Below are 19,979 nucleotides of genomic sequence, written 5' to 3'. Positions count from 1 at the left end.
TTTCCCAAGTTCCCCTTATGTCTCATTGCCAAGAACTGTGTTCCCTGGTCATCTAACTGCAAAAAAAGATGGGGAAGTGAGTGTTTAATGTATTTTAGCCTTTATTGTAGAGATAGACAAGAGAGAAGGGTGTTGAAAATGGAAACTGGGCTACCACCCACTCTAACCAGTGTTGGCCTGGTGTATCTCTTGGGTTACTTAAAACCTACGCACACCCTCACTTTCCCACATACATATTTAACCTGGGGGGTGGGGGGGTGGGGTACTCACTCCATACAGGAGATAATCCTAGACAGGAGTCTCAGCCAGCTCCTGCCTACCACATAGAGTCCAGGTTCTCTGTGTACTCTGTAGGACCCTCTTTGAGGTTCAGGTGTGGCTTCTCATGGTTGGATGATTTAAGCCAAGACAAGTTCATTGCCTGCTAAAATGAGAAAGATGGGATGTACCAAGTATTGGAGAGAACGGGGACCAATAGAACACCTTATCCTCTTGCTGGTCTAGATTGACGCAGCCACTTTGAAAGATTTTTGGCACTATCTCGTACAACTGAACACCTGCATTCACTCTGAGCCGGGTGAATACCTGACACAGACATGAGCAGGTGTGCAAGAAAACATGTGTTGTACAAAGTTTGAAGCAGCATAATTTATAACCACCTGAAACTGGAAACCACCCAGATGTCCACTGATGATAGAAGGGAAAAGGGAGCAGCATACAGAAATGAGGGTGAATGTTCTAGATGCACACACTATGTACAGATCTCAAAACAATGCAGTGTAAAAGAAGCCAGAGACAAAAGAGTATGTACTGTGGGTTCCATTTATAGAAAAAACAAAAACAAGTAAAAGCCACTCTGTGGTGTTAGCAAAAGCCAGGATAGCAATTGCCTTTCAGGAGAGGGTGGTGCTTGGAGAGGAGCACAGGTAGGTCTCCTAGGATGCTGGTAATGTTCTGCTTCTTGATCTGGGTGCTGGTTATATGGGGGCATTCAATTCCTGAAAGTTTATTGAGCTGTATGTTTTTCGGTATGTGTACTTTTGTGTGTACTATTGTGAAATAATAGAAAAAAAACATATATATACACCCTTGGTTCCTGGCACAGAGCTGTAATTCCATTGTAATTTCATAAGTGACAGGAGCACTAGGAGCATCTTTGTTCTAATATTTGGCCTTTGACCCTGGTTCATGATGATTTTTAAATCCCTTGGAATTTCCTTGGTGATTGGAGTGTCCTTTGTTCTAATGTGGTGACCCTTGGTGGGCCCCTGGATGGCTTCAGGATGGGTCTGATCACCAAAAGACCATAATTAGACAGGTAGAGCTTTTAGCTCCACTCACTAACCTCCAAGAAAGGGAAAGGACTGGAGATTGAGTTAATCATTGATTATGCCTGTATGGGGAAGCCTTCATAAAAATCTCAGTGGTACAGGGTTTGAAGCTTCTGGGTTGGTGAGTATATCCACATGTCTGCAGGGTGGGGTACTGCAACTCCAAAGAGACAGGGGCTCCAGTGCTTCGTGCCTTTCCAGACCTCACTCTATACATTTCTTCATCTAACTGTTCATCTGTACCTTTTGTGGTAACCTGTACTATAAAATAAACTGGGAAATGCAAGTAAATGTTCCCCTGAGTTCTGTGAGCTGTTCTAGCAGATGATAAAATCTCAGGCGGGAGTCATGGGAACGTTCAATTTGTAGCCAAGTCCAACAGAAGTCATGGTTAACCTGGGGACCTACTTACTGAGCTTGGAATTGGAAGTGGGCAGCAGTCTTATGCAGCTGAGTCCTTTACCTGTGGGCACTGTACTAACTTCAGTTAGTGTCATAATTGAATTGCATTGTAGAACACTCAGCTGGTGTTGCAGAAAATTGCTTAGTGTGGGGAGAACACCCCACACGTCTGCTGTCAGAAGTATTGTGTGTGTGAGTAAAGGAAAACAGGAGTGTGTTTTTTTCTGAACAACCATGCATCAATAAGCTCTAAAGAAGAAAACCAAATCAAAATACAGGGAAACACAGTCAATGCACAATGTGAAGAAATAATAAAACTCCTTTCTTTCCAGAAAAAAAGAGAATAAAAAACATAAGATTATACCCCAGTCAGTAAGCCACATCCCGTCCAGTCCTGCTGGACAGAAACAAGGGGTGTCTTCCGTGACCACGTATCAGGTTCTTGTAGGGGATCTGGCAGCCCCTCCCTTGTTAACAGGGACGACCACCGTTGACCAGGCTGAAGATTTTAGGGATATATGACTCCATCCACCATTTGTTAGGCTTCTGGTCAAGTTTATGCATGAGTAATCACAATCACATAACTTATCTAAAGAGTCTTCAAATGGTTTTCTAATGAAAGACTATATTCCACTCCCCCCAATAGGTAGTATATTTGACTTTTTAAAAATGAAAGCAATATAAAAAGATAAAATGAGGTCTGATTCTCACCTCTGTTCTCTTTTGTTAGTTCCTTGGGTATACCTCAAATGTTTCTTTTTGGAAAACAAGCAAGACCAAGTACCGGAATACTTAAGTCTTACAGGAGCTGGCCTGTGTGCTCAGTCGCAGTGGAGGTGATTCAAAACAAAGCAGGTAGAGAAGCCACCTGTGGCCCCCAGCTGCAGTCCATCTTTGCTCCCGTGGGCCTCTATCTTATCTCCTGATAAAGCTGCCTCTTCCCTGTCTCCATTTGTTCTGACTTCAACTTGGATATTCAAAGAAAATTGTTTATTTCAACCCAGCAAGGCTCCAAATTGTGCGACTCAGCTACTTTAGGCTGTGAGCTGTACCTCATCAAGTCCTCCTCTCTCACCAAGGCCTTATTTTCTTTAACCTCTGCTTTCAAATCCGTTCTAATCTGGATTTGCCACTCTCTTGAAGGACTTTGCTGAAAGCTACTTTAAAAAGGAAGAAAAAAAGGCAATGCTCTCAAGTGTTCTGTATTGTTCCTGAGATTTCTCCAATAATACAACTTTGGTTAGCGTGTGGGTTTTTTCCAAGTGACAGCTGTCTAGCAAGTGACAGCAGTTCAACTCTTTACTACTTAACATGTTGGTCACCAACTTTCCAATATGGAATAGAGAGGCTTCACCACTGGCTACCTTATTACTTCAGTTAGCCAATCCCACATTTTATTATTGGTTTTTGTGTTCTACTTCTAGTAACAAGTTATTTGCCTGTTAGGAATGGGTTCAGCTACAAGTTCTAGAACACTCCTCTATAAATGGCTTAAACAAATGTCTCATGGACTAAAACGGGGCAAGGGAGGTCAATAAGGAAGTTCTCACAGTAGTTTAAGTAGCGGATGATGGTTTCCTGGGTGTTAGTTATACCTCAGTAAAGCTGGGGGCAAGGGGGAATGTAGCTCCTAGAATCTGGCTTGAGTAACTAAATGGATGGCAGTGACATTTGCTAAACTGGGAAAAACAGAGAGGTACATGTTTGGGGGTGAAAATATTTCAGTGGGCCAAGTTAAGTTTGGGATCCTAGTTAGACACTTCTGTGGAGATGGCAAGTAGGCAGTTATTTTGAGGAGTCAGGACTTATAGGCTGAGGTCACTGTTTGAAGTCTTTTTTTTGGAGTCATCTGCTTGTAAATGGCACCTAAGACCACATGATTAGATGAAATCACATAAGCAGAGTGGATAGGTCGACAAAGAAGGGGACTAAGGATAGAACCCTAAGCACCCCGATATTTATAGGTTGAGAAGTAGGTGAGAAGTCAGTGAAAAGAACCCAAGAAAGAACAGCCAGTGAGACAGGAGGAGGACCAAGTACATGGCATCAAAAAACAAAAGAAGGTGTTTCAAAGTAGGAATGAGTGACTGTGAGAAGTAGTACTGAGATGGAGAGTAAAAACAAAGAAAAGGAAAAGGCACCACTGAATTTGCATGCAGACTGCAGTTTCAGTAATGCAGTGGACAAGAAACCCCGGCAAGATGAAATGATCCTGGGGATGGTCTATTAGAGGGGGAGCGATTGGTGATTCAAGAGAGAGATGACACAGGATAAGATCCACAGAAAAAGTGGAAGTGTTGGATAAATAGAATGAGAAATGCTTTATCCATCAGACACTGAACTTGTTGAAGGAGACCATTTCTTGTTTGTATTCATTTCTTGGGTTAACTCCTAGCACAGAGCCTAGTACCTAGGAGGTACTCAAGAAGTGTTACTGAATGAATGAATAAACCATCAGATGGACAAATGGATGGACAGCAGAGGGAGAGCTGAAAAATGAACTAGATCAAACTAACTCAAACTTCAGAGTAAGGAAAGGAGGAGGAGTCTGGGATTAATAGGGTGTCCTCTATCCTCAGATGGTAAAGAATCTGCTTCTAAAGTGGGAAACCTGGGTTCAATCTCTGGGTCAGGAAGACACCCTGGAGAAGGGAATGGCAACCTACTCCAGTATTCTTGTCTGGAGAATCGCATGGGCAGAGGAGCCTGGCTGGCTACAGTCCATGGGGTCACAGAGATGGACATGACTGAGCAACTAAGACCCTGCTCTCCTGCCACAATGGTCAGAGAAGGGTGGAAATAATTTTCTGAGCTATTAAAACTAGAAAGTGGTACTTGATGCTAGACAATATGTTCACCATCCATGTTTCTTTCTTCATTCTGCCAACCCATAAAAAGATAGGAAGCCTGGGTGCTTGATTCTCCCAGTTTGCAGACTCCCAACATAATTCTCTCAACTAAGTCCCTGCATCATCTTCAATCCCTGGCTGAGCCCACAGCAGTTCTGTATTTCCTAGGGTTATCTGAATTTTTTCCTTAGAGATTTATCTTAATCTATCTAAGTATACCCGAAGTATATTACGTTTCCTGTTTTTCTCCATCCTAAAATTGGTCCCAGGGCCCACGGTTGGTGAGCAACTGCAGGGGCTAATGGCTTGATCCTGACAGAACTGGAATGGCAGGCAACAATTTTTTTCTTCATGCTATTATATTTTTTCCTAACTTGCAGTCAGAGAAACCCAGGAACCTGTAGAGGTGGAGCTGGTGGTGGGGCTGAAAGCCAGTTTGCGGGCCAGTTGCATCCGCCATCCAACGTCCTCATTCTACTACAATCCTGGGGGCTTCCGGGCTTGCCTAGCCCCTACGGTCTTGGGGGTTCAGGTGGTCCAACCCAGGATCCAACCGAGTGTCGCCCTATGGAAGGTAGACAGAAGAAATGCCTCCGCCCAGTCCTTCCTGGGCCTGAGGCCGTTACACGTGGAATCACCCCAGCGGCCCGGATCCCGCACTGGTCAGAGGCGGGGCCGGCGGCGCCAATGGGCGGGCAGAAAGGGACGCGCGTGCGCACAGCGGGCCAGGCCGGGGGCGGAGCGGAGGAAAAACGTACTGAAGACGGGAGCTGGCGAGGCTCATGTTGGAGGGCTTCGCGTCTGGGGAAAAACTGGTGGCAGCTGGTGGCAGCGAGGGTGAGTGAACCGGGGGCCTCCCGCGATCCGGCTGCGGCCTGTGATCCCTGTGACCCGACCTTGGAGGAGGAGGTCTGTGGGCCGGCATTCAGGAGTCTGCAGAGGGGCGGGATCCTGGCGTTCCTTCGGGGGCTCTCAGGGCTTCTGGCTAGCTTTGGAAGGCAAGCGCGGCCTGGGTCGGGGCTCGGACCCCGAGCCTCCCCGGGAAGCTGGCCGACTAGGAGCAGAGCCTCCCTCCCGGGGCATATGCCATAGGGGCTTTAAAGCCTGATGGGCCGGCCGGGGTCGATCTCCGCGCTCTTGGAGGACCTGCGGTGGACCTGCGCGCGGGCCCGAGTCGTTGCTGTCCGTCTGCCCCTGGTACCCCGTCTCTCTCTGGGAGAGACAGTAAACACTGACGGGGGCCGAGCTTGGCCAGGCTATGCCAGGGAAACAGGGAGGCGGGGAAGCCTGTATTCCTCTCTTGTATCCCCTGTGTGGGCATGGCACCGCCATCCATCCAGATGCCCAAGCAGAGTCTTGCACGTCATTCTCACCTCCTGCACGCTTTACCCATCCACATCGAATCCATCACAAATCTCCCTTGGATACGCCGACTTCTCCACGCCCAGTTCCTCTGCTCTAGCAAGTTCAGGCCACCATCATCTCTCCCCTGTGCCCCTTCTCCGTCCTCTGTGCTTTGTTATATGTTGGCAAGCCAGAGTGATGGCCTTAAAACCGAAATCTGATCACGGTCACCAGAACCCACCCCCCATCCCCTGGTCTTCCTTCTGTGGATCCCTATTGCTCTTACAAGCTCTTGAACATCTCTTTCAATGCCCTTGGTGACCGGTCTTCTTTACTTTACTAACTCATCCGTCTCCACTATACTGTCTTCAACCATGTTGAACCCTTTTTAGTACCCAGATTGGACCACGCTCCTTCTAGGCTTAGGTGTTTGTTACAGTAAGTTCGCTCTACCTGAAGTGCTATTCTTTAATTGAAAAAAAAAAAATCGCCCTTCATATATTAACCCAGGTAGGGGTTCGGGCTATTGCCATGCCCTACAGCTATCCATTTACTGGTCTTTTCCACTGGGCTGTAATCTGTGTGACAGGAGACCTGTCTGGTTCTTGTCACACAGATTATCCTATCCTCAGACATACGTGTCCTCAGAACCTTGTGCAGCACCAAGCTGTTTAGCGAAGTTGTTGTTGTTGTAGTTTAGTCACATCCAACTCTTTTGCAATCCCATGAACTGTAGCCTGCCAGGCTTCTCTGTCCATGGGATTTCCCAGGCAAGAATACTGGAGTGGGTTGCCATTTCCTTCTCCAGGGATCTTCCCAAGCCAGGGGTTGAACCCCACGTCTCCTGCACTGCAGGCAGATTCTTTACTGCTGAGCCATCAGGGAAACCCAGGGAACAGTTTAGTTAAATGTATAAATGAAGCATGCTAGCTCCCTCCCAAATGAACAAATAGATCAAGTTATTAACTGCCTGCTTCTCCAGAATCAGTTGTCAACGCCCAGCCCATGTAGAGGTTTCTTTTTCTAGGAACTTGGTTCTTTCCTTACTTTCAGTCCAGGACCATGGCAGTTTTAAATGGGGAAGTACCAGTCAGAGTTTTTCTTTGGCATCGACTCTGGGTACAGGATGTGTGGCTACTTTGAGTTTGATTCTTAACTGAGGGCGGTAGCATGAGAGAAAAGTTGCCTACAACTGATGGGAGGAAGGCTGACTCCAAACTTTTTGGTGCTGATAAGACTAAGGACACAATGAGAGTGGGCCAGGCCAAACCACTGCTGGGAGGACTCCCAAGGGAAGTTATGTTTCTAGCTTAGGTCAGATCCTCTGTGATAGGAAACAACACACCTGAGTTCCAGGGCCCAGGGCCCTGATACAGAGTGAAGGCATGCCGTTCCAGGTGAGCTCAGTATTTTGTTACAAATTCACTAAAGGAGTAAAGGAGAGACAGAGAAAATAGCTTCCCCGTCTTCACAGAGGGAGGGAAAGAGAAAAATAAAAGGAGAACAGTATGTGACCATATGGTTAAGGCCAAGTGAGTGTGAGAGACCGCAGACTGAGGTCAGAGGAGGGAACAGCTGGCTTTGGCTGAGAGAGCACAGAGATGACATTTGAACTGGGCCTGGAAGGAAGAGGGCAGATGGACAGGTGGAGCGAATGCGAACAAACGCCCTAGGACTGGGAGAGGCTGCTGGAGCCAGGAGGAAAGCCCTGTTACAGTCAAGGCCCGGTGGGAGCCGGCCGCCGTCAGTGGTCTAGCGCTTCTCCCCAGAACGCCTGTGAAGTATGTCTCAAATTCAGAAATCTCTCCTCCTCTGGATTTTTCTCTAGCCTAGCCTTTACACTTTCTGAAAGGCCAGTGAACCCAGGAACTCCTGGGGCTTATCTGCCAAGCTCTTTGCTTATGGCCTTGAGCTAAATAGTTGGAGTGTGGGTGATGCAACTTGTTCTTTCGGCGGAAGGGGCTGCTAATATTTCCTTTTCAGTGTGAGCAGTATGGTTTGTCAGGTGGCAGTCAGATTCCCTGTTCTTTTTGTAGCACTTGCTAGGGGGAGTTTCTCTTCTGTGTTTGCAGATTTGGCTTTTGTTGTGGTCTCAAGGTTGGAAACCTGACACAGCAAGCCAGAATGGGGTGAGCCCCAAATGTATGGTTCTTGGCCTTTATCTGGTCTCCTTTGAAGAGGGGATAATTTGGACTCAAAGTTACTATATTACCAAGCACTTGGTTGCCTTTTGGCCTTATTCCAATAGAACCTCTCCCCCTCACCCCACCCATTCCTGATATACTAAGTATCCAACCACGTGGTTCTAGGAGATGGTGCCAGGGGTCTGTTGATCTCTGAGCTCTACTATCTGATAGATAGCGCCCGAACCGAATTTCATCCTCAGTTACGTTGACATCAGACCTGGCAGTGTATGGGTGAGGATGTTAACTCCCCAGCTCCCAAGGACCATGGCACGAAGGCTGAGAACCTCCAGCCTCTGTGCAGGAACTGTGCCCAGTGCTGCGAATGGGAAATCCAGCCCCAGCCTCACAGAGCCCAGTCCAACAGAGGGTACTGAGAGGTCCTCAGACGTGTTCACAGGTGCATGCACAGCTGTTGTCAGCAACAGACAGGACCCTCCTGAAGGGAAGCACTTAGGAGCATATGGGAAGAGCGTCTAAGCCAGACTCGGAATTGAATAAGGCTTGCTGGAGAAAGAGACATCTAATGCATTATGAATCTTAAAGGCTTCCCCCTCTGGTCCCTCCTGTCCCAGAACTCTGCAGTGTGTTGTCAGAACAAGCTATTCTTCTCTGGTTGGGGCAGTCTTTGCGGAGAGTAACCTGATACCTTGTTTTCAGGTACCAGGTAGAAGGACAGTGGCCTCATCAGTGTCTGGACACTTCTATTTGGTAAAATTGGGATGTAGTTTCTGGCTGTTCCTGAATTATTTTCTAGAGATGAGACTCAACCAGAATCCCCCTTTTTATTCCATCCATATAGAACTGGAACAAAATTATGGGATGAATTGCATTAAATATATATTTGTAAAGAAAACACATGTTTTTAGTAAAAATTTTAGAAGCAATGGAAAAGTAAAGAGAAGAAAAATAAAAGTCACTCCTAATCTCATAATTCAGAAAGTAATCTCTCTTAGTAGTTTTTAGTCTTTGTTCTGTGTATGAGAAATATACATACATTGTTTTGTTTTTTACAAAAGTGAATTTTTTTTTTTTCTTTTTGGTTGTACCACGTGGCTTGTGGGATCTTAGTTCCCCAACCAGGGACTGAACTCAGAGCCACAGCAGTGAAAGCACCGAGTCTTAACCACTGGACCACCAGGGAATTTCCCCAAAATGAATTATTCTTTACAGACTTTTGTAGCCTGCTCTTTTTCACTTGGTGTATATTGAACATCTTTTTCTGTTATGAAATATGACAATTGCATTTTGATGTCCCTATTCATTTGCGAGACTCGATGCTTCTTTTTACACCTAGAAGTTATATATCCCAGGGACCATTGTCTCCTTAAGGGAGGGTATACTGCTGATATCCAGCAAAGCGGGTCTGGGAAATTTTCCTAAACATTGTGGGGATGGCATTTTCCTAGGGTCCTGCCCTCCAGAGCCTCTTGGGGTAGGTGAAAGGGGCCAGAACACCTCTGAGTAGAGGTCTCTTGGCTGTCCTTCAACTTCTTTTTTTTATAGAGGTCAGTCTATAAGCCCTGGAAGGATCAGGACTTTCAGCTGAATAGCAGGAGAAGGAAATGGCAACCCACTCCAGTGTTCTTGCCTGGAGAATCCCAGGGACGGGGGGGCCTGGTGGGCTGCCGTCTATGGGGTCGCACAGAGTCGGACATGACTGAAGCGACTTAGCAGCAGCAGCAGGGCGGCCTGAGTGTTGGTGGGGTACAGGTGGGAACAAGGCACTCCTGTCCTTGGGGAGCTTGCTGTGTAGCCAGCTGTTTCTCCTTGTTGACCAGGACTCCAAGTCCAGCCAAACCCCGGAAGTACTAGATGGAACCTAATCCCTATGGAGCTCTCCTCCCTGGTGCTCTTTCTTGTGGCTCAATTGCTTGCCTCCCTCACAGCCCTGGGAGGTGGACGAGGCAGGGGATAATGCCCACTGCCGTGGGCCTTGATCTAACCTACCCACTGTTTCCCTCAACCCCTATCTCTGGTCTCACTCTGCCTAATACCTTCCCCATTGCACTGCCAGATGAGCTGTTCTGAAACCATCTCTGCTCTCATCTCCCTCAGTGGCTCCCATCCATCCCAGGCAATGTCAGCCTCTTGGCCTAGCATGCAGAGCTGCCTCCAGCATGGCCTGGTCAGCCTCTGCAGCCTGTTGCCCGCTGTTCCATCCACTTCATACCCTCTAAGCTCAAGTCCCTCTCACCCACTTGGAGTTTCTCTCCCCCTTGACTGCACCTACCCTTCTACTCACACCGTCCATTCGTCCTTCAGTTCCTGCACGCCCACTGCACACCCCTCTATCTGGACCTGCTGAAATGTCCCCATGTCTGTTAACCTCTGGCTTTCTCTAGCCCGAAGGACACTTCGTCCTCTGAACTCTCAGAGGGTTTCCTCTTTCTTTAGTACACCTCACTTTCTGCCTTGATTAGTGCTCTTGGCAGGAAGTATTTCTCTCACCAGACTGTAAGCTGCTCGTAGGCAGGAGTGCTCTCCAGATCCCAGTAAACTCTCATTGAGCTGCTTGGCATTCTGAAGGGGCTTCAGGAAAGGTCATGGACCTGCCAGCCCATTTGAGTGATGGGGACTTGGAGAGCCCGAGGTCATCCTGCAGTCTGGTGGCAGAGCTGGCCAGCTCTCTTCCCCAGCCCTGCTCCTTCACCCAGTTCCCAGGAGTGTGCTGTGTCAAGTCTTGAAAGAACCTCAGTTCTGGTGTTCTTGTCTTCACCTTCTTGTTCCCCACCTCCCAGGTACCGGTGACCATGAGATCTCTGCGACTGCTCAGAATCCCCTTCCTGTGTGGCTTGCTCTGGGCCTTTTGTGCCCCGGGTGCCAGGGCCGAGGAGCCCGGGGCCAGCTCCTCCCATCACGGCAGCATGGGCCTGGATAAGAACACAGTGCATGACCAAGAGTACGTATTCAGCCAGGGCTGTGGTCCAGGGGCCTCCCCGTCTGCAGCTGCAGCCAGCTGCAAGGGCACACGCTGTCCCCTTTGCCTTCTACTATTTGTACAACCCCTTGACATTTTTCCAAGCATGGTGTTTATTCCTTGTAGCCACCTGTAAGTCCAGGTGTTCTTCTTTTGCCATCAGATCACAGATGAGACTCAAAAAGGATGAATGGCTTTCCTGAGTTCATTCTGTCTCTCTCTCAGCACAGACAGGCAGACAGACACAGACACCAGCAGTAGTGGCAGAGTCCAAAATAGAGCTAAGGTTTCTTGCTTATGACAAGATCTTTTTCTTTTTTCTTGGCATGTTCAAACATTGCATCATTTGTTGGAACTTTTACCCTGGGCCAGTTAGCCTCACACATTCCTGCCTACAGTTCCTGCTCTATTATCCTTAAATTGCTTTAAGAAAAAAAAAAAAAAAATTAATAGCTCCCCCAACAATGTTAGGTAAAGAACCTGCCTGCCATTGAAGAAGACCTAAGAGACATGAGTTCAGTCCCAAGGTCTGGAAGATCCCCTGGAGTAGGAAATGGCAGCCCACTTTAATATTCTTGCCAGAAAATTCCATGGACAGAGGAGCCTGACGGGCTACAGTCCAAGGGGTCGCAAAGAGTCGAATACGACTGAACATGCACACACCCCCCCAAATGTTATAACCATATTCTAATAATAAAAAGGAAAAAGCACCCATAATCTTGCCAGCGTAACAGATGAACTGTTTGATTTTTCCCTACTACTTTCACGGCCTTGCCTATGTCTGTCTTCCTGGAGAGTGGTCTGCCACTGTTTCTGTTAGTTTTTCTGTGATGGGTGTACTTGAAGATCTTGAACTTTTCAGAGTCTTTAAGATTTCAGCAGGATCCCAGCCCAGCATCGCTGCCAAGTGGTCTGAGCTTCACTGTTGGTCTTTAGGCATATCATGGAGCATCTCGAAGGTGTCATCAACAAACCAGAGGCGGAGATGTCCCCACAAGAGCTGCAGCTCCATTATTTCAAAATGCATGATTATGATGGCAATAATCTGCTTGACGGCCTAGAACTCTCCACGGCCATCACTCACGTTCACAAGGAGGTAGGTCGGGCAGTGGCCCGGGGGGCAGCACCTCGGAGGGGCCTCCCTCTGGTGACTCAGCCCCTGCTCCTGATGGCTTCCCCTGTCCTTGTGCAGCACTGTTACTGCTTCTCCTCTTTCTGCTCACCTTCTGCTCTGCCTTTTTTCCTGTTCAGAGGGCCTTCTCACAAAGGGTGACCAGCCGAGGCAGAAGCCCCAGAGCCTGCCTTGGATCTTTAGCAAGTGCCACTGGCATTTCCACCACGTGCCAGGGTCTGAGAACTAGCTGAAAGGCAGACCACATTCAAAAGGCAGAACTGGGGAGAGGTTATATCATTTGGGAAGAATGGCCTGTCTGGTCCAAGGGATCAAGGGATTTGATGATAAGGGTTTGGGTAATACAGTATGATGGTCATGTCCTTGTTATTATCTCTAATTTGAGAGATGAGGAAACTGAAACTCAGATCTTATGCCTCCAGATCTAATGTCTGTTCCACTTGACCACACTGTAATCTCAAGAGAGGAGGAGAGGCAAAGTTGGGGAGGGGCATGTGCTCACACCGGCTGCCAGCCGAGCCGGGCTGTGTTTGCTCTGAAGGTAGCAGGGAGCACCAGCGGCTTTGCACAGGAGACAAGCATGACTAATGCAGTGTTTGCTGTGGGAGGCAGACTGATGGATGCTAGCAAAGACTGGCTTTGGGAGAGGAATCGAGGTCCAGCTGCCTTGGCAGGCGAGGATGGTGGTGGGCAGGAGAGGAAAGGGTCGGGACATGGGAGAGGTGACAGAAGACGGATTGGCCACAGATAGGAGCAGCATTAGCTCAGCCCTTGGCAGCGTGAGCCCTGCCACACCTGCTTCTGGAGCAGAACTGCCTTCACCTCAGAGACTGTAACAGGGTCTGCTGGTTGGCAATGCCTTCTTCCTCTTGTCCTGACCCTGAGATGTCTAGTGTGGGCTCTCACCACTTTAGCAGAGCTGACCTGTGGGAGGGCCTGGGCTGTGAGCTTTTCTTTAGGACAGATTTGTGGGTCCTGGAATCTGTGAGACTCTGAGTTCTCTAAGCCAGACCCAGCTTTCTACAATGAACATGTATGACTTTGGTAATGAAAAAAGAATGAAAAGTATTTTTTAAAACAAATCAGCAAGGGCCTACTTTGATTGCATCGTCCTTTTAACTGCCAAATATCATTTTTTAATTGGGTTGTTGTGAATTGACTCTGGATCTAACATGTGGCTTGTGGATTTCCAAGAAGTAGAAGTACTACATTTGAAGGAGTCTATGGACATTTTATTTTGGACATTAACCAGGCGCTTTCAGTAAAAGATGCAGCTCATCTTGGTGTGATTTGTACCTTGTAGGAGGGAAGTGAGCAGGCACCAATGAACGAAGATGAGCTGATCAACTTAATAGATGGTGTTTTGAGAGACGATGACAAGAACAATGATGGATACATCGACTATGCCGAATTTGCAAAATCCCTGCAGTAGACCCGATGTGGCCATCTCCCAGTTAAATGCAAATCTGACCCATTATAATGTGATCGGACACTTTCCGTAATGCAAAATAACTCATTTCCAAAATACTGCTTTGGTATTTTGGTAAAAACCTGTAGCAACTTGTTACACTGGGGTGAGAAAGAGAAATCAAGAGAAATAAAAAAGCAGAGGAATGGGACCTACTGTAGTCCCCAAGTACTGTTAAATATCTTATTGGACAAGGGCTTGATAAAAAAAATCCTTTTAAGGATATTGGATGATCACAGCTGAGCACTCAGGAACTTGGATGGAGAATGCTGCTAGGCTCTTGGTTTTAATTCATGCTACCTGAAAAGTAAGACAAGCTTTTGCTAACTGGACACACTTTTCAGTAACTGAAGGAATGAAATGAATGCCAAATGTTTCCCCTGGGGCTGTCCTGTCTCTTCAGAGGAACGTGGTCAGTATTCTGTAAAGTTCCCCTGGCCTAAGTGATTACTTGTTCTGGTCAAGGGAGTATTTATTAGGCTATTCAAAGCCACAGATCAGAAGAATGTCAAATAGTTGAGCTAGCCAGAGTCTAAGATTCTGTATCTCCTGGGACTTTGGGAACACCACACCACTGACCTAAGTGATTCACCTTTTTCAGTTTTTCAGTATTTCATAATACTACTGCCACATCCTTACACTATCTTTTATGTCTTCTTCAACCAAGGAGAGACCTCAATTCTAAAAGTGTTCTCTACTTCTCATTAGCAAACATTTTAGCTTTCTAGGTATTTGTATTTAACTCTTGTTTCTAGGGTTTTGTTTTTGCAGTTTAGAAACTCTTAAGAATGTAAGGACTTTATCCCTTCTGCTTGATACAGCAGAGGTGAGCTACCAGCCAGTCTAGCCTAAGTGAAAAGTGGAAAGATTCTTCACCAAGCAGGTGATTAACCTGATACACATGAGATCTAGAAGGAATGTTGTTTAAATTACCTCTTCTGCCTGAATACGTGAATTCTTTCAGATCAGCAGAAAAAGAAGCCTAAAAACTCTTAAAAGTGTGAATCTCAATTGTAACTGAAAATCAGAAGTGGCTGCAGATTATAAGTTGGCTTATGGAATGTGATGGATATGCTGTGATAGGAAACCTGAAATGATGGTTGAATGGGTTAAAAAAAAACTGCATAAAATTTGCTGTAAGATATATAGACTTATTTTCTGTACTAAAGTATTCTTATAAGAAAAATAAGTATTTGTAAAAATGGTTTCCTGTGTCAAGTATTTGTGCAATCAGAGCTGAATTGTAAACTATTCTTGTAATAACTGGTTATTTTGAAAGATTTATATAATGAATTCTGGATATATGACCAATAAAACTGATGAAATGCAAGGGCAGTTGATTTTGTGCACATAGGCTTCTTCTCCTACCACCCAAAGGATTGGTTGGTTTAATGCCCACGTTTACAGGTGGGACCCATCCCATGGGCTGGGACCCTCCCTGGCACTACCTTGTTCCTTTCTGCAGGGGTAGGTCTAGGATTCACAGTAACTGTCCTTCTGTAGGCATTTTTTCCTTCTGCATGAAAGCAGTTTTTGGACTGTCCTTCTCTGGCCAAGTTCAGATTATGACGACATTGTCTAGGAAAATACAATGTTTTCTCCTTGAGTCTCACTGACTGTTTTTTCTTAGCCAGAAAATTTAAATTAGATAGCATTATTGCAAGCACCCTTGGACCAAGCAGGAAGCATAGTCGCCCCTGGATTTTTGGAAATGACACTGTTCTGCCAGTTGAAAGGAGAGCAAAGGAAGAAGTTACCATTGCCTCCCTGACTCCCATCCCCTGCCCGAGACCCCTGGGTCTTGCCCCACTTCATCCAAAGCTGCCCTTCTGGATGGATCTAGTGAGCAGACCCACGGTTGAAAGAACCTTGTATTGTTGGCAGCTAGGAAGTGAGGCAGCTGGAGACGAAGAGACAGATTCCTACAAGGTAGAGTCACCCAGTTAGACCAGACAGACACCTCTTCCCTCCTTCCCAGTGGGCTGCACTTTGAAATTATTCCACACTGGCCTTTATGGTTAGCCTGGCTTTCCTTATAGCACCACCCCCCACCCCCCCACCCCCACCCCACTGCCTGGCCCACACTTCCCCATCATGGCCCCTTTATCTCCTTTCCCCTACGTGAGGTGTTGGCTGTCTCAGCCCGCCTCGGTTTTTCAGATTGTGTAAGGAACATCTCTGCTCCTTAATTTCTTTATCTCTGAAATGGAGACAAATACACCTGAGAGGCCACCTTATAACACCACAAGCTTTGAACTCAGGCAGAGCTGAGTTGAAACCCCAGGCCTGCTATGTTCTTAAAGTTCTCTAAATTTCTCATCTAAAAACATAGTGATGCAAATCAAAACCACTATGAGGTACCATTTCACACCAGTCAGAATGGCTGCGATCCAAAAGTCTACAAATAATAAATGCTGGAGAGGGTGTGGAGAAAAGGGAACCCTCTTACACTGTTGGTGGGAATGCAAACTAGTACAGCCACTATGGAGAACAGTGTGGAGATTCCTTAAAAAACTGGAAATAGAACTGCCTTATGATCCAGCAATCCCACTGCTGGGCATACACACTGAGGAAACCAGAAGGGAAAGAGACACGTGTACCCCAGTGTTCATCGCAGCACTGTTTATAATAGCCAGGACATGGAAGCAACCTAGATGTCCATCAGCAGATGAATGGATAAGAAAGCTGTGGTACATATACACAATGGAGTATTACTCAGCCATTAAAAAGAATACATTTGAATCAGTTCTAATGAGGTGGATGAAACTGGAGCCTATTATACAGAGTGAAGTAAGCCAGAAGGACAAACACCAATATAGTATACTAACGCATATATATGGAATTTAGAAAGATGGTAATGATAACCCTGTATACGAGACAGCAAAAGAGACACTGATGTATAGAACAGGCTTATGGACTCTGTGGGAGAGGGAGAGGGAGGCAAGATTTGGGAGAATGGCATTGAAACATGTGAAATGTCATGTATGAAACGAGATGCCAGTCCAAGTTCAATGCACAATGCTGGATGCTTGGGACTGGTGCACTGGGACAACCCAGAGGGATGGTATGGGGAGGGAGGAGGGAGGAGGGTTCAGGATGGATTTTCTTTTAAAAAATTAAAAGAAAAAAAAAAGAAAAAAAAAAGAACTCAGAATAAATATCCATCCTGATTTTTTGTTGATTAAAAAAAATAATAATAAATAAAAACATAGTGAAATTTACCCACAGAGTGGTTAAAAGTATTAACAAAGTGAGAGAAAATATATATAAAACATCAAGCAGATGGCGGGCACAGAGTATGAGCCACACACAGTCAGTCCCCTCCCTGTTCCTTAGCCTGGCCGAAGTATCTGGGCCCCGTCTCACTGAAGAGTAGGGTCTCAAGAGGCTGGGAAGAAGTGGGTGGCTCCTTAGGGGTGGGCATCAAATGTCTTTTCTGCTGCTTTTTTTTTTTAACCAGAATTTTTTAATTTTTAAAAGATTTTGGCCCACTGTGCAGCTTGTGGGGTCTGTTTCCCAACCAGAGACTGGACCTGGGCCACAGCAGTGAAAGCACTGAATCCTAACCACTAGACCAGGAAACTCTCTCTTCTCTGCTGATTAGATTCCTCAATCAAAGTGCTGAATGAATGAGTGAGTGAGTGAATGAATTCTCAGGGAAGAAAAGAAGGGTCATAGTGAATGCAATGGTGAAGGACACAAAAGCGTGGAAATAGAAATCAGACCAAAGGAGTTTTCTACTCACCTGGCCTCCCAGTGATTTCACTGATCCTCAGTTAATCCCCCTTCAGTTCAGTTCAGTTCAGTCGCTCAGTCGTGTCCAACTCTTAGTGACCCCATGAATCTCAGCACGCCAGGCCTCCCTGTCCATCACCAACTCCCGGAGTTCACTCAAACTCACATCCATTGAGTCAGTGATGCCATCCAGCCATCTCATGCTCTGTTGTCCCCTTCTCCTCCTGCCCCCAATCCTTCCCAGCATCCCCTTAAAGAGGGGAAAACAGACCACCTCCCAGACCTCCTTAGTCGGCATACGGAAGGCACTCAAGCCGTTAGCTGTGCCTCCTTCCTTAGAAAGATCTAGAAAAGAGAAGAGAGGTGCCAGCAGGGTCCAGGGCTGTGGAGATGGAGACCACAAAGGACAGCTGCCTCAAGCCTGCTTTTTCACTCCAGGGCATTTTGGAGGTGTGCAGGTCTGAGAAAGCACTAGAAGAGGATTTTTTTTTTTAATAAATGGCAACTGCAAGATCACAGGATAAAAGCACCTGTATCTCCATCTCAAGTAATTAGTCCCAAATCAAGAATCAATACAAAAAAAGACAAATTCCACCTTCGGTGACCTGGGTTTGCCAGACCCGAGGGTGGAGAGCTGGCGGGGGGTGGTAGGTGGACCGACAGGGAAGAATGAGGGCGGCACTGAGGGAAGCAGCTCCTTCATCCCCTAGAATCTAGGAAGGCAGGGACTGAAGGAACAAGGCATCAGGGGAGGCATGAAGCGGGAGCCAAAGGTAGGGATTGTCCCAGCCCTGTGAGAGGAGGGCATAGACCCAGCCAGGCCCAGCCTGTTGCATCCAGCTAGCCCCCTCATCCTCCTCAGAACACAGCAGACTGGCTCTGAGGAGGTGAGCCAGAGATGCTCTTGGCTTGGGAATGCCAAGCGAAGTGTGGGGATGAGGGGACCAGGCTAAAAGCAGAAGTGAAAGGCTCTTCTGCACATGATCACAAAGCTTCAGATAGCCAGGAGCCAGGCTTGTGCTCCTTGTGAATGAAAAGTCCATTCTCAGAAGAAACTGAAGTGCCCCTGTGTGAAGACCTTCAATTACTGACATGTTTGGGTTCCCAATGAAAAAACCAGGCTACCACCTGCCCCCACACAGATAACTACCAAATGGAGCCTGTCCAGACACCCATGGCTCCCAATCAACTTGTTAGTGTCACACTTAAATATGAATGGGTTACTTAGGATTGTAAGTCAGTTCGGGGGAAACCTGCAACATGAGAGAGACAGTAACCAAAACAAGCTGAGAAAAGGAACACTGAGGAAACGGAATTAACACAGGGGTGAGCAGACCATTAAAGCAATTTGATCCGTATCTTCTGAGGTGTGAGACTTGATCACATCCAGGAAACATAATTAGGATGCCATAAGAAAGGAAAAATTGGAAATAGGATCTAGAAACAAAAAATGTGATACTATAGAATCTGGAAATAAAAAATTGCCCTACCCCACCCCCATTATGTTTTCCGTGGATGAAAAGTGAGGTCAAGGAAATCTCCCAGGAAGCAGAACAAAAAGGCAAATAGTTGGATGATCACAGAGAAAAGACAAGAAAGTAAGAGGATTTAGTGAGGAGATCCAACATCCAGTTAATAGGCGCCCTTAGAAAGAGAAAACAGAAAGTATGACGGGGAGTAATCAGAAGCCAACTCAAACTAGAATAAGTGAAAAAATGGGTGAGGATGTGTCGGCCACATTACTAAACAGACTTCAGGTGTGGCCAGTCCCAGGGCTCCCTCCACCACCAGCACCCTCTCTCCTCTGGTCTTCAGCCCCACCCGCTGCGGAGTGTGATTCACCTGCAGGTCCCACACAGCAGACCCAGAGCATCCTCCTCCCCTTCCCTCTCCTCCTGCCCCTCCTCCTCTTCCTCGCTGCCCCACCCACCCCGCCCCAACCACCACCCGCCTCCCCTTGGCTTCCAGCTCAGCAGAAAAGAAAGCTTGACTCTGTCGCAGCACACACCTGTGCCCTGATCATGATAGAGAAGACCATATGGCATGGTGTGAAGAATGTGAACTCTGGTTTCAGACTACCTAGCTGTGAGTCTTTTATTTTTTTTAAAGGGTTTTTTGGATGTAGACTATTTTTTAAAGTCTTTATTGAATTTGTTACGATGTTGCTTCCATTTTATGTTTTGGTATTTTGGCCCCAAGGCATGTGGGATCTACGCTCCCCAACCAGGGATCAAATCTATACCCTCTGCATTGGAAGGCGAAGTCTCAGCCACTGAGCCGCCAGGAAGTCCTTGTGAGTCTTGGTTTTGTGTCACTGTTCAGTGACACAGCTATTCAGTGGCAAAACCAAGACTCACAAGGACTTCCTGGCAGCCCAGTGGCTGAGACTTCGCCTTCTAATGCAGCGGGTATAGATTTGATCCCTGGTTGGGGAGCGTAGATCCCACATGCCTTGGGGCCAGAGCCTCTTGATGAAAGTGAAAGAGGAGAGTGAAAAAGTTGGCTTAAAGCTCAACATTCAGAAAACTGAGATCATGCCATCCAATCCCATCAGTTCAGTTCAGTTCAGTTCAGTCGCTCAGTTGTGTCCAACTCTTTGCAACCCCATGAATCAC

General features: G+C 46.8%; 1 protein-coding gene across 4 annotated transcripts; it reads left to right on the top strand.

Annotated features, from left to right (window-relative positions):
- Positions 1-5,328: 5,328 nt before the first annotated feature.
- Positions 5,329-14,964, top strand: MCFD2 (multiple coagulation factor deficiency 2, ER cargo receptor complex subunit). 4 transcript variants are annotated; one of them, NM_001040595.3, is given in 4 exon segments: positions 5,329-5,419; positions 10,851-11,011; positions 11,966-12,125; positions 13,465-14,964. In NM_001040595.3, coding segments are annotated over 3 exon segments (438 nt in total). In that variant the 5' UTR covers positions 5,329-5,419; positions 10,851-10,862; the 3' UTR covers positions 13,594-14,964.
- The last annotated feature ends 5,015 nt before the right edge of the window (positions 14,965-19,979 follow it).

This window comes from Bos taurus, chromosome 11 (assembly GCF_002263795.3).
Source record: "Bos taurus isolate L1 Dominette 01449 registration number 42190680 breed Hereford chromosome 11, ARS-UCD2.0, whole genome shotgun sequence".
NCBI lineage: Eukaryota > Metazoa > Chordata > Mammalia > Artiodactyla > Bovidae > Bos > Bos taurus.
Note: the sequence above shows the minus strand (reverse complement) of the source record. Positions and strands in the feature narration are given on the sequence as shown.

Bases quoted from the DNA above. Each gene is read 5' to 3' on its own strand.
- MCFD2 (XM_005212679.4), top strand. From the start codon at position 10,863: ATGAGATCTCTGCGACTGCTCAGAATCCCCTTCCTGTGTGGCTTGCTC. The intron at 11,012-11,965 runs GTACGTATTCAG...GTTGGTCTTTAG, and splicing joins AACACAGTGCATGACCAAGA to GCATATCATGGAGCATCTCG. The intron at 12,126-13,464 runs GTAGGTCGGGCA...TGTACCTTGTAG, and splicing joins TCACTCACGTTCACAAGGAG to GAGGGAAGTGAGCAGGCACC.